General features: G+C 43.6%; 1 protein-coding gene across 1 annotated transcript in view; it reads left to right on the top strand.

Annotated features, from left to right (window-relative positions):
* The window catches only part of LOC114050684 (cyclic AMP-responsive element-binding protein 5), a 487,545-nt gene that overhangs the window by 66,847 nt on the left and 406,073 nt on the right, over window positions 1-14,625 (top strand). Inside the window, exon 2 of the mRNA XM_027872545.1 lies at window positions 13,626-13,697. Coding sequence (XP_027728346.1) covers window positions 13,644-13,697 — 54 coding nt within the window. The 5' untranslated portion in view covers window positions 13,626-13,643. The remainder of the gene's footprint in view (window positions 1-13,625; window positions 13,698-14,625) is intronic.

The following is a 14,625-nucleotide window of genomic DNA, read 5'->3' as shown; positions in this document are numbered from 1 at the left end:
GTGTGTGTGTGTGTGTGTGTGTGTGTGTGTGTGTGTGTGTGTGTGTGACCCACAGCTAACAGAAAGTGCAATAACCTGCAATAGGTTATAGGCTTCAGAGTTGGAAGAGACCCCAGAGTTCATTTCTTCTAGCCATATCCTCCCTGATAGTTTTATAGATGGAGAAACTGAGTCCTATGGGTGGATATACAGCCACAGGATGATCAAATGAGATAACATATGTAAATTGCCTTGCACATCTTAAAGGGCTATAGAAATGTTAATTACTACTACTACTATTAATTGCAATAGAGTATGGGATCATAGCTTTACAGCTACAGAGGCCTCGCTGTCCGACCGACCTCCTCATTTGGCAGATGAGGAAACTGAGGTCCGGAGAGGTCGACATGAAATCATCAAATGAGATAATGTATTTAAATTATTTTGCAAACTTTATAGCATTATAATGATGTTGGTTGTTATGACAATGATTATTATTTATGAGTTACATCACAGTGTAGGATCATGAATTGATTGCTGAGGGGGACTTGAAAAGCAAGTTAGTCCAATCTTCTCTATTTGTAGATGAGATTCAGGCCCAGGCAAGGTAAGGGACTTGGCCAAGGTGATACAGATAGGGAAGAGTGCATGTAGATATCCACACACATATGTACAATACAGTTTAGTGCATAAATGTACACACAAATTTTAGTTATATCTACATATATGTGCACATGTTCATACATACATATGAATGTTTTCTTTTTGTACACATATCTACTTCTGCCTTTTATTGGCGTGTTCTATACTTGTGATTTCCTTGATATAGGAAGCTTCTGGTAAGAAAATCTCATCTCCCAATATAGATTCTTAGAGAGTTACTTGAGTCACTTAAAAGGTTAAGTGGTGGGGCAGCTAGGTGGTGCAGTGGATAGAACACCGGCCCTGAAGTCAGGAGGACCTGAGTTCAAATCCGGCCTTAGACCAAGCACTTGGTACTTACTAGCTGTGTGACCCTGGGCAAGTCACTTAACCCCAATTGCCTAAAAAAAAAAATTATAAAAAAAAAGTTAAGTGGCCAGCTTATAGTCACATGACCAGTATGTGTTAGGGGCAGGACAGAAGGCCAGACCTTCCTGACTCCAAGGACAGCTCTAGTTATGAGAACACATTGCCTCTCATATAATATACATGTATATACATGTAGCCATTTCATACTATTCACATGTACCTAGTTCATATCACACATATGCACATGGCATACTACATACATAGATACCCGAACCCATTTCATACCACATAAGTATGAAAAGTCATGCCCATTTCATACTACTTGCATATGTATATATATACACATACAAATATATCTATTTCATATATACACATGTATATGAAAATACATTAACTGAGATTTATGAAAATATAAGTAGCTATTAGCCACTTGCTTTGAAAATAGGTCTCCCACTTGATAAGACATGGAAACTTAAAAAAGAAGAGAACTGTACAAACATGAAAAGCTTGTCCTGATGGAGTGTTTTTCCATTTCTAGCACAGAAGCCCCCACCTGGGCTGGAACACAGTGGAGGCCTGGAGTCCCTCTCACCCTCTCCTGTTAAAGCCTCTGGTGAGACCCCAGGTGTACTAGTCCCTAAGTCCACTTGGAAAAAGCCCCAATCCCACCAACAACAGGGTTTCTAATGGAAATATTGATCAGGCCCTTGGGGTCATGGCCATCATCATCATCAGGCCTTGGGATGGATGTGTGGAAGCCATGGTGCCTGTACCAGAGAACAGGGGTGATATTTGAATGGCCCCTGGAGGAGGATGAGGGGGAGAAGGAGAAAGAGAGGAGGAAGAGAGGAGGGAGGACAAAAATCTCATTTTGTTTGCAAGGGACCAGAAAATCTGGGTCTTGGTGGCAGCAGGTTTCGCCCTGGAGGTGTGGAGTTGATGCTCACTCTAGACATTGCCTTGTCTTTGCTATATCCCTAAAGACTAACTTTCTGATGCCCCGAATAACTACTTAATGGCATAAGAGAGTAGGAGGGTAGGAGGGCGTGAGCTGTAATAGGCGACTAATTGGAATCGTAGTGTTGTGGATTTGGGGGCAAATGAGTGATGGTCTCTTTACTTACATTCATTTCTTACAAGTTTGATTGGCTTGTTTAAAAAAAAAAAAGAATATTGGTAACGAGTCAAACCCAGAATTGCCAACTGAACTGCTGGCCCCATTCATACCAGATCTGGGTTGAGCATGCCCTGAGTGACCCAGAGAAATGCCCCTCTCTCCCCCCAGGCCTCCTTCTCTCTCCCTCCTTTCTCTGGGCTGGCAGGATCTCTAGTTTGGAAATCTTGCAGCCCTCCAATGTTTGGAGCTTGAGGGCTGAAATGTCACTTTTAAAGCAGGGTTAAAAAGGTCACACAGCTGCAAATAATAATAGCCCAATGAAAATCAGATTCTGACTGCAGCCCACTTCAAGAATAACATTGAGACAGGAAACAAGCTTGCTTGATGTTTTTACCAGCAAAGAAGTAAGACTGCAGCAGATAAAATGGGAAAGAAAGGGGGAGGGGGAGGGGAAAGGAGCTCATTTTCTTGGTGTGAAATACAGGGGAGGCAGGTTGATCTTTATTTTTGTCAATTTGAAATTTGCCTGACTCTGCGGGTCTCTTTCCCCTCCTTGGAGGTCTTCAGACAGAGGTTGGAGAACGTTTTCTGGGGGGGGGGGGTTGGACCAGATGCCCACTGAGGGCTCTTCTGCCTTTGAATTTCTGTGATTTTTGTGATTTTTTAATAACCTATAGAGAACAAACTTAAAGCAAAGTATCAGACTTCTAATCATATCATGATTAATTGCCATGAGTTACATTTTTGCTCAGAAGCATCTTAACTCTAGATTCCCAGTGGGTTAATAATAAAGACAGTCCTTTGACCCTATTAAGTAAGGTTTGAGTCTCATAACAACCCAGCAAAGTAGTTGTTAGTATTACCCCCATTTTACAGATAAAGACATTGATACTTAGAGAAAGTGATTTCCCCAGGGTCACACAGTAAGTAAATGTCCGAAGTGGGATTCAAATCCAGGTCTTCTTGATTCCAAATCCAGATGCCCACCTTGATGGCGCTCCTGTTTTCCTTTTGTGATGACCATCTGAGCTTCTCTCCAGGCCCTCTCCTGTGCTAAGGATGGATGGCCCAGCCTGTTTCCTTTTCTGGTGTTCTAAGTCTGATTGGGGTGGGAGGAGGGAGGAAGTGGGGCTTTTCCTTTGATTGGTCACGTGGTTGTTGGTTACTTTTCTGGCTGGCTGTCTTTGGAAAGTGACCTGCAGGAATCCTGACTGAAAGGGGCCAGAGAGAGAGAGAGAGTTATAGGACCTAGAAATGTGTCCCTGTGGATGAGTATGGAAATTTCTGGCTTGGCCCTAGGCGTTCTTAAATGCGGAATGAATGGCCCTAGGTGCCCCAGTGTGCTTCTGTCCCTGAAATTTTCTGATCATTTATTTCATTGAAGGGAAAAATACAGACCCCTGCCACACACACACACACACACACACACACACACACACACACACACACACACGCCCCAAACTGGAAGTAATAGCAATCTCTGTCTTTAATGACAGATCTGACAAAGCGAGGGAGAAGCTGAGGGAGCTTATCCCTGTGCCAACTGAAGAGACTCGTGTTTATGCCCCTTGTCCTAGTCATTTTGCACGGGAGTCACTCCTGCTTAAAAACCTTCTATGGCTCACTCAACCCTTCTAAGCCTCACTTTTCTAATGTGTAAAATGGGGACAATCAGGCATTGCTAGAATCATTTCCTCACAGGGTTTTCTGTGAAACTCAAGTGAGATCATCTCTGGAAACCACTCTTGATAGCACTATAGAAAGATCAGATGTTGTTATTATTGGTATTATTATTATGTATTGCCTTTAGAATAAAAATAAGATCCTCTGATGGAATAAAAATATTAAAAACTGGCATTTATATAATGATTTAAGATTTGCAAATCACTGTAAATATGTTATCTCATTTAATCCTCACAACCCTGGAAAGTAAATGCTATTATTATCCCCATTTTACAGACAAGGAAACAGGTAGACAGAGAGAGAGAGAGAGGTCAAATGACTTGTCCAAGGTCACACAGCTAGGAAGCGTCTGAGGCCATATTTGAAGTCAGGGCTTGCTGACTCCCAAATCTAGCACTCTCTGCCACCTAATATAAACAGTGGGATTCATTTCATTTTGGTTCACCAGCTAACATTTAAGCACCTACTATGTAGTAAGCGCTATTTGAGGCACTGGAGATATACAGACAGAAAATGAAACCATTCCCGCCCTCAAGGAAATTAGTTAGCCCCAGAGCCTAGAACTTAGGAGGTGCTTAATAATTGCTGGTTGATTGAGTTTACTGGTATTCAAAGTCCTTCATCGTTTGGCTCCAGCCTTGCTAGGCTCATTTCTACTTACTTCCCTTTACACAAACTTTATTCTTGCCAAACTGGTTGAGTCATCTCCCATCTCAGTACCTTTGCGCTGGCTGTACCCCTTGGCTGGAATGCTCTCTCTCCTCACCTTTGTGGCTTATAGTCTCTGGTGTCTGTCAAGGCTCAGCTCTAATGCCACCTCCTATGGGAAGCATTTCCAGATCTCCCTCCTCACTGTTAAGTCTCTCTCTCTCTCTCTCTTCCTCCTCCTCCTCCTCTCTCTCTCTCTCTCTCTCTCTCTATATATATATGTATGCACACGCACACACATACATACATACACACACATATATATTTCTCTCTATAATATATATACATACATATACATATGTATGTATATGTATATGTATAGGATCTAGAAATGTGTCCCTGTGGACGAGTATGGAAATTTCTAGCTAGACCATAGGTGTTCTTAAATGTGGAATGAATGGCCCTAGGTGCCCCAGTGTGCTTCTGTCCCTGAAATTTTCTGATCATTTATTTCATTGAAGGGAAAAATACAGACCCCTGCCACACACACACACACACACACCCCTAAACTGGAAGCAATAGCAATCTCTATCTTTAATGACAGATCTGACAAAGCGAGGGAGGGAGCAGGGTATATACATATACATATATATATTATATATATATATATACACATACACACATATACATACACATCTACATCTCTCTCATATATATTTCTTTCTATAATATATACACATTACATATATACAATAAATATACAATACACATTCACATACACATACGTATCTCTCTCTCTCATATATATATGTATATACACACATTTACATCTACACCTCTCTCTCTCTCTCACTCTTCCTCTTCCTCCTCCCTCCCTCCATACCTTTCTCCTTCTCTCTCCTCACCTGTTTGTCTCTGAAAAAACATAAGCTCTTTGAGGGCAGAGACTATCTTGCCTTGCCTTGTATCTCCACTGGTTAGCACAGCGCCTGATGCAGAAAATGCAGCGCCTGATGCAGAAAATTAAGAAATGCTTATTGGATTGGAGCATAGGACCTCTCCTTTCTTTCCAACCTCTTCCATTAGATGGTGAGCTCCTTGAGGGCAGGCTCTGTCTTTTTCCTTTTTTTTGTATCTCCAGTTCTTAGCACAGTGCCTAGCACATAGTAGTTGTTTAATAAATGCTTATTGACTGACTGACTGTCTTGCGATGAGTCAGAGGCTCAGTTATTCAGCTAAGTCCCCTGTTATGTCCCTCTCTACCAGCACAGCTCTTTCTGGAGGGCAATAAATGGTGACAGATGTTGTTAACATTGTTATTAAAATTCAAGCCCTACCCCCCCATCCATGTTAATAACATCAGAGCTGGTGCTGACATATCCAGATTGTCTGAAGTGCTAATTGATATTTATAATTTCAGGTTGACACTTTGAAGTTGCCATAAGTTGAGGTCCTGATAAGAAGGGCAGCCCAGATTTTTTGTCAAACCAAATTTTTGGTTGACTGATCATTTCAGAAGTGGGTGGAATTTGTTGAAATCGTTCCATTAGAATGAGAGTTGAGTGTTAACTCATTGTCAGTCAAGGGTGCCTTGTATTCACAGGTAGCAAAGGCTGCTGTGCCTTCCTGGTTCTAGCTGTAGCAACTGACATTCCATGGGATATTTATATGGACACTTCATCTCTGAAAGAAAACTAATTTCATACAATGTCTGTTTTGTTGTGTGGCAGGCACTTTGATCAACTAATCAATAAGCATTGATTCAGCACTCACTTTGTACTGGGCACTATGCTAGATGCTGAGGAAATAGAGAAAGGCAAAACCAGAAAGGATGACATGGGTTAGCATTTATTGCCCTACCGTGACCACAGAAAGCGATTCATTGGCAGGGGACATAGGGAGGGACACAAGTTAAATGAGGAAGCCTCTGACTCACCAGAAGACAGTCAATAAGCATTTATTAAGTACCTACTGTATTCCAGGCACTGTGCTAAGTGCTGAGAATATAAAGGAAGGCAAAAATGACCCTCCATCCTCAGGAAGCTTCCATTCTAATGAGAGACATGTTCACAAATACAAGATAAATCCATATCTAGGAGGTAGCCTTAAAGGGAAGGTTCTGGCAGCCATGTGGGGTGAAGTGGGCAGTGAGTACCAGAAAAGACCCCTGGAAGAAGGTAACATTTGAACTGAGCCCTGAAGGAAGCCAGAGGCGTGGAGATGGAGATTATGAGGAGCATTATGAGGGAGGAACAGCAAACTGTCTGGTGTGGTTGGACCATGGCCAAATCAGTTGAATGAAACGTATCCACCATTGTGAGCTATTTCATGTTCTAAACCAGAGATTCTTAACCTGGGATCTATGACCTTAAAAATGATTATCAACTTCAAATAGAATTGATTTCCTTTGTAATCTTATGTATTTTATGCATGATTCTGTGAAGGAGCTCATAAGTTGGTTTCATCAGACTCCAAAGGGCTGCATGACTCAAGATGGTTTAAGATTTCCTATTCTAAGCAAAAAAGTTGTAGGTCTAAGTACCTTGGATAGAACCAATCAATCAGCAATCATGTATCAAAAGAGCGGCTAGGTGGCGCCATAGTACATAGACCCTGGGCCAGGAGTCAGAAAGACTCATCTTCTTGAGTTCAAATCCCTCCTCAGACACTTAATACCTGTGTGACCCTGGACATGTCACTGAGCTCTATTTGCCTCAGTTTCCTCATCTGTAAGATGAGCTGGAGAAGGAAATGGCAAACTACTCTAGTTAATTTTTACCAACAAAACCCCAAATGGGGTCATGAAAAGTCAGACATGACTGAAATGACTGAACAACAATAAAATATCAACACCTACTATGTGCCAGGCACTGCCAGTCACTGGGAATACACATTTAGGGAAGGAACCAGTCCTTCCTTGTAGTGAGCTTATCTTGCAACGAGGGAGCCAATACAAAGTAATTAAGTAATTAAATTCAGGTTAGGGAGGGCCAAACAGTTGGTCAGGGGGAGGGGAGTGTGGGTCAGGAAAGGCTCCAGGTAGAAGGTGATTCTTGATGAAGGTGATTTTGAAGGAAGAGAAGGATTCTCCAAGGCAGAGATGAGAAGGGAAAGCATTCCAGGCATTGGGGACAGCACAGGAATGGAAGATAGAATGTCATGTGTGAGGGCCAAAGGGAAGGCCCGCTGGGCTGGGGAGTGATGCTCAATGAAGTTACACTGATTGGCTGGGGTAGCAAGAGAGAGAAGGTGATTCTCACTTATTACTTGTTTAAAGGAACCAAAGCCCCGGCTGTGGGTTACAGCTGTAAATCAAGCCTGTCATCTCCTTGTCAACTGTGGGAAGCCTGGGATGGCTTTGTAGATTATTATATATTTTATTGCCTGAGCTTTGAGTTTTCTGAAACCTTTAGGGGCTAACGAGGTAGTTTCAGTTAAGTGAGCACTGAATTTTGACAAGCAAGTCAGTCAATGAACAAGCATTTATTAAACATCTACCTACTATGTGCCAGGCACTGTGCTAAGCATTGGGGAGGCAAAGCAAAAGATGGTCCCTATAGTCTAAGAGGGGAGACAACACGTAAATGACCATGTACAAATGAGCCATAGACCGGATGAATCTGGGATAATCCTAGATGGAAGGCTTGTACTCGAAGGTGGGATTTTAGCTGAGACTTGAAGCCAAAAGGTGGAGATGAGGAGAGACAGAATTCCAGGCCTGGGGGACAACTGGGGAGGCTCCCAGAGCCAGGAGATGGAGCAAGGAGGCCAGGGTCACTGAACCATGGAGTGTGTGGAGGGCAGTAAGGGCTGAGACTGGAAGCAAGGAAGTTAAATGTCAGTAAGACCAGTAAGTACAACTTTCACATCATATCAATTCTCTGTGATGATGGGGATTATATTATTTAAATATAGAAACCCAAAGAGCATCAGACTCTATGACTCAGTTAACTTAGTCAAGTTTATACTTAGACTAGTGAATCTCAAGGTGTGTACTATGGTCCATGCCAGTCCCCTAAGTAGTGAGATTTGTGTTTGGAACAGAAATCTGGACTATTATCTCTGTTAAAGTGACAGGGGCACAGATCATCTGGTTCAACCCTTCTGTCATCAAGGATCCCTTCTATACCATCCCCAACAAATTTTCATCCAGCCTTTGCTCAAAGACCACCAGTAGGGGGGGACCCCAATCTAGAGGTGTCCATTCCATTCATGGATATCTCTAGATATGAGGAAAGTTTTCCTTATTATAAGCCTGAATATGCCTGTATAATTTCTGCCCATCGCTCCCAATTCTGCTTTGGGGTTAAGCTCCCTACGCTGAGCAGCCTTTCCTCACGATGAAGCCTCCAATCCATGAAGATACCTGTCATGTCCTCCCTGTGTCTCCTCCTTTTCAGGCTAAACACGAGCAGGTCCTTCAGTTGATCCTATTATGATGTGGTCTTTGGTCCCCTGAGCATCCTAATCGCCCTCCTTTGGGTGCTTTCAGCTTGTCGGTATGACATCTCTTTTAAAATGGCGCCCGCTCAAATTGAACACAGTAGCCTGGATGTCCCATGGACAGACCTGGCCAGAATACAGTGGGACCATCTCTCCATTGCTCTGGACACGTCACCTCTTTAATGTTTACTAGCATCACACTGGCTTTTTTGGTTGCCAGGGTTGACTCACGCTGTACTTGTGTTTCACTAAAAACCCCAGTTCTTCTCGGATTGACTCGTCCAGCCCCAAGTACAAGCCCACCTTGTACTTGTGCAATTGAACCCAATGTTAGAGTGATGTGCCAGTTTATGCTTACAGAAATACACACACACACACACACACACACACACACACACACACACACTCAGGCATGTGTCAGGTCAACGAGCATTTTTTAGGTGCTTACTCTGTGCCAGGCACTGTGTTAAGGTCCAAGGATGCAAACAAAGACAGAAATAGCCCTTGCCCCTACCTACGTTCTAATGGGGGAGATAACATGTGAACAACTCTGTCTCTGTCTGTCTGTCTCTCTAATTACATGTATGTATGTATGTATATACACACAGAAAATAAAGTTAGAGCTTATTTGATATTGTGGGAGTCTGATGGCAAAGAGCGATGAAATGATTGACGGGCCCCACAAGAAGCTGGTGATAGAGCTGGGTTCCCTTGAAGTTTCTTTCAGTCTATTCACGAGGCAGGCCTTCGTCTCATGAGGCAGCTGCCCCCTTGGAAGGGACAGCTTTTCCACATCACCTTGTGTATCTGAGCAAAGTGTGTTTCTTGACTTTCTTGCCCACGGTGTCCTCCTCTGTTTCTGGAGGGTGAGAGGATGGGTGAACCCGGGGGAGGGGAGGAAGGGAATGTAGCAGGGTGAGACTTTGGCAAAGGCTCCATCAAATGGGTGACTGGGACATGAGGAGGGTTGTCTTTAGTCAGAATATTTCAAGCCCATACTTATACTGTATTTGCTCTTTCTCCCAATTTTCAGGCAAATGTTTGCTGCTATAAAATAATGATAAAGATTCATATTGCATATGAGAGTGAAAAGAGAGGTGGCTGTAGAGACAGAGGTCCTGGGTTCAAATCTTGCTCTGTATGACTTTTGGCAAATCACTTAACCCCTCTGGGCCTTAGTTTTCCCAAATGTAAAATGAGAAGATTGGACTCTTGGTTTCAGAGGTCTCTTTCATCTCTAAGTCCCTTAACCTCCCTGGCCCTCAGTTTTCTTGTCTGTAAAGTGAGGAAGTTGGAGTAAATGATGTTTTGAGGTCTCTTCCGTCTCTGAATGGGTCATCCTCATCATCTTATAGAGCACTTTGAAGGAGTGGGGGGCACTTTTCTCATAACAGCCACTGGGAGGTAGGGGGCATAAGTATTATCTACGTGTTACAATTGAGGAAACTGAAGCCAGGATACAGTGAAGTGATCCTCCCAATATCATGAAGCTGGTGCGTGAGTGGGGCAGAATTTGAACCCAGGATTTCCTGATTTCATGTGAGGCGCTCACTCTATGACATCATACCGCCTTTCAAAGTGAGGGTGTTTATTTTTAATCTCCTTAGAAAATAAATCGTGTTGTTCATTTTCTCCTTTAACAGTAAGTCCCCTTCCAAAGCCTTACTGAGTCATGGAGGATTCACAAGTAATGCCAGTGAAGCACTGATTCTGAGAAGGCTTTAGCTCTGGGCCCCTTCATGCCTGCATGTCTCCTGTCCCTGGTCCAGCCTGGCTCAGTCTGACCAGGTCCCTCACCAGGATGGTTGTAGGCTAATAGACATTTCTGCTATCTCATCTTTTGGAGACCATCTGCCGTTCTATGAAGAAATTAGACATAGCATGGGACAATGGGAAGAGTACCAGATGATCTGAGTTTAAAACCCACCTCTGACACTTATCATTTATGTAACCTCAGTTTCTTCATCTGCAAAATGAGAGGCTTGAGCTAGAGACCCCCACGGACCCTCCTAACTCTAGATTTCTGATCTGTGGAGAAGTATTGAGGTATATTTGGAGCAAAAGGGAACATAGAAAAACCCAGCTTCATATGTGTCTGAACTTGAAAGTGTTTGGTGTGAAACCTTGTCAAATTTGAGTAATGGTGAGAGGTAGGTCTACATTAAGAGGTCCAAATCACTTGGCTTATTTATGCCTCCAAAAAATGAAGGCAAGAGTATACCTCTCCATGACACATTTACACAACCTGGGAGCATTTCAGGAAAATCTTGTACATGTAGGCACATTGATTCATTACAGTTTCCTTGAAAAGTAACGCAGTTCTATTAAACTGAACCGTGGCTGCTCACAGAGACCAGGCAGCCCCTTCCCACTGCACTGATGCTGATTGCTGTAACCCCCAGTGGTTGCCTGGCTATGTAGGAGTGCTATTAGTTAAATTAGGATTTGAAAAATGACATGTAGTGTTAGATGTGTTGTTTTTTTTTCAATCCTCCTAGGGAAGGTACCTTGTTTCAAATCATCCATCTAAGCCATTTATCTGTCCAGACGTATTGAATCTTTTTTCTACCCTTGATTCACAATCAGCTATAAAGTCAAGCATAGTCAGTCTTTCTGTGGGCTCTTGATTGTGTTCTAAGATTCTTATTTGCCTCTGATTATTCCAAGGCTTTTTTGTCTAATATCAGAGGAAAGAAATATCAGGAATGTATCTGTGATGTATCAGCATTACAGGTGAGTTGTGTTCCCAAGGCTTATCTCAATATCAGAAGGCATTTTCTAGAGACTTTTCCAATGTGTCTGTAGTCTCACCAAAGTGAATACTCCCTCCAGTGATGCAGATTGCAGCTCATCTGTGTCAGCCTATCATATATGACTCCTGTTCGTGTCCTGTCGTAAATTCACCATGAGGGCATTGGGGGGGGGGTGCATCCTCCTCTTTCTCCTAACATTGTAAAGAGGGAAAGACCCTTAGTTAGGGATTAAGATGATACAGATTCAGATTCTACTTCTGATGCTCACTACATCTTGTGACCAAAACTCTTGGGGCCTCAATTTCCCATCTGTAAAATTAGGAGAAGGTGAACCAGATGACCTCTAAGGTTCCTGACAGCTCAGAATCTATGATGTTGTGATCTTATGATTCTGGTGGAGCACACAGGCCGCCCATTGGTTATTCCTTACTCTCGCCACATGACCAATTCATCTTCTTTTCATTTAGGTATTAGCTTGGTGAAAATTGTTTTCTCTCCAGTTTTCCTTTGTAATTTTTTATTTGTAATGGGGTGCAGCTTCGTCCTGTCTACCATTTACTTCTTCACTACTCTCTGAGTTATACATCTATAGTTATACAATTTTGGGGAGCGGCAATGTTCTAAAACTTGAAGCTTTAACCATCCACACAGTGGATGAAGCGGATGAAGTGTTTATTGTCTAGATCAGCACTTCTTAAACTGTGGGTCATGATCCCATATAAAGTTGTGAAAAATTTGGCAACAGTAAAAGGTTTCTAAATGCACAATGACAAAAATTAATTCAAAATCAAATGTGTAGTGAATCTGAGGTGTTTCTGGCAGTACTTGCCGGTTTTGCGTCAGGCAACTTCACTGCTGCCTTGGTTCTGAACACACAGCATGCGCACTTTGCACCGCGCATGCCCTCAGGCCACACAATGCCAACAAACATTGCCAAAACATGAAAAGGGGGTGTGAGTGGAAAAAGTTTAAGAAGCCCCGATCTCGACTATGGCATGCAGTTCAGTGGGTAACCTTTAAAGCCCATCCATCAGAGATCTGTCTGTTGGGCTGTCTTAGCTATAGATTTTGCTGTAAGGATCAATGGTCAGTGGTCCTGATGCTGCCTGGGGTCTGTGTCCATTCTTCCTATTGGCTATGGTGATGGACCACTGCACACATGTCACGCTAATACTTACCCACCCACAGCCTGTGGCCCTGAAATCTTGGGGCGGCTTCTATTTAGGGTTTTTAGAAGAAACCAAAGAAACCAAAGTAGAAAGGACTTTGGATTTGGAATCAGAGAACCTGGGTTCAAACCCCAGGCTCTGCCCCTTACTGTCTCCATGACCCTGGACAAGTACCTTCCCTTGGCTTCACTTGCATAAGATGAAACAGTGACCTCTTTAAAGTTGGAGGAGCTGAGTTACTACCACATGACTTTGGGCAAGTTTATAGCGTGCCCTGGGCCTCGGTTTCTTCATCTGTAAAATGAAAGGATTCAGAAGATCCTGGTCTCAAGCCTGGCTTGGCCCCTAACTATCCATGTGACCTTGGTCATAATTCCCTGGGGCTTCAGTTTTCTCTTTGGTAACATGAAAGGCCCCCTCCCGCTAAGAATCTCCTATCCTCATGAAAGTTGCCTCCTTTTCAGAAGGCTTCCAAGTGGAATAATAAGGTGAGGAATAATCTCGACAATATGAAAAGGAGTCATAGGCAGAGTTTCAGCTGGGGCAGCCTGGTGGCTTTCCTCCACCCTGCTCCCCTTCAAAGTAAATAAAAAACAGTAAGATCTTAGCCTGCAGGGAGCCTAATGAATATGAGCCAGTCAGAACCTTGGATCCATGTTAATTTGTCCTTGTCTGTTTGGGGAATTTGATATCCTAAGAGCCGTTGGGAAAAGGGCTCCCTGAGCGGTGAGTTTTGCATGTTTCTGAGACTGCAGCCAGGGATATTAATGAATTTTTGTGTTTCGTTTTTCTTTGTCTCTGTCCTTTCCCCTTAACCTGTAGATTTATGAGGAATCCAAGATGAACTTGGAGCAGGAAAGGCCGTTCGTCTGCAGTGCTCCAGGCTGCTCGCAGGTGAGTGGGTCCCACTGGCAGGCCTCTGGCGGGTGCCTGGCAAGTGACTTTGGCGCTAGCTTCCAAGACCGCTCTTGGTCTGCTCCATCACTGCTACATCCTGTTTGGTCTCTCCAGGGAGAGGCTGTGGTTGTTATTATCATCACGGTCCCCCTTCCCACACCCCAAATGCTGTGAGCCGGTGTGCACACATCCATAGAGCCATAGCCACTGAAATCTAATAGGGCCGACCCCCTCCCCCCTCCCTCCCCCACCCCCAGGAAGCGAGCCAAACCCATGGCTGGCCCCTCCAGATGTCCAGGCTTGTCATTTGAGAAATGGGGAGAAAGAGGAAGTCTGTTTTTCCATGGAACAATTTGGACTTGGCGTTGTTGTATTATCGATGGAGACACAACCCAGCATGGAGACCGTAGGAGAGCTTGGCTTCTTGCCAGATTGAGGAGTGTCCTCTGAATGCCCAAGGTCCTCTTTTCTACCTTATGCTTTTTAGGGGAAAGGGGCCTTGAGACCTTTCTTTGGTATGGAAACTTCTGGTGTGGAGTCTCCCTCCACCAATGCAGATCAGCATTGACTTAGAGAAGTTAATTAACGTGCCCAAGGTCACACAGCCAATATATGTCAGAGGCTGTACTCAAACTCTACCCTTTGTGACTCCAAAGGCAGCCCAATATCTACTATGGCACCTCTACCTTGGAGGACAGCAAATGGGGCAGATTGTAAATCTCCACAGAACAAAGCCTGAGGTTTTCTGTTCTCTGTCACCTCTGTGGACACTTCTTTAATCATATTGTAGCACTTGATGATGACATTGAAACCTTTCCCACATTCCTATCATTAGGAGCACACGTGGGAAACTGAGGCAGCTGACCACTCGTGGTCACTGGGAGTGCCCATGCTTCAAGCTTCTGTGTGCTCTTCTGTCAAACCT

This window comes from Vombatus ursinus, unplaced genomic scaffold (genome assembly GCF_900497805.2).
Source record: "Vombatus ursinus unplaced genomic scaffold, bare-nosed wombat genome assembly UNPS02014799.1, whole genome shotgun sequence".
Taxonomy (NCBI): domain Eukaryota; kingdom Metazoa; phylum Chordata; class Mammalia; order Diprotodontia; family Vombatidae; genus Vombatus; species Vombatus ursinus.
The sequence above is the reverse complement of the archived record's forward strand: the minus strand, read 5'-3'. Positions and strand labels throughout refer to the sequence as shown.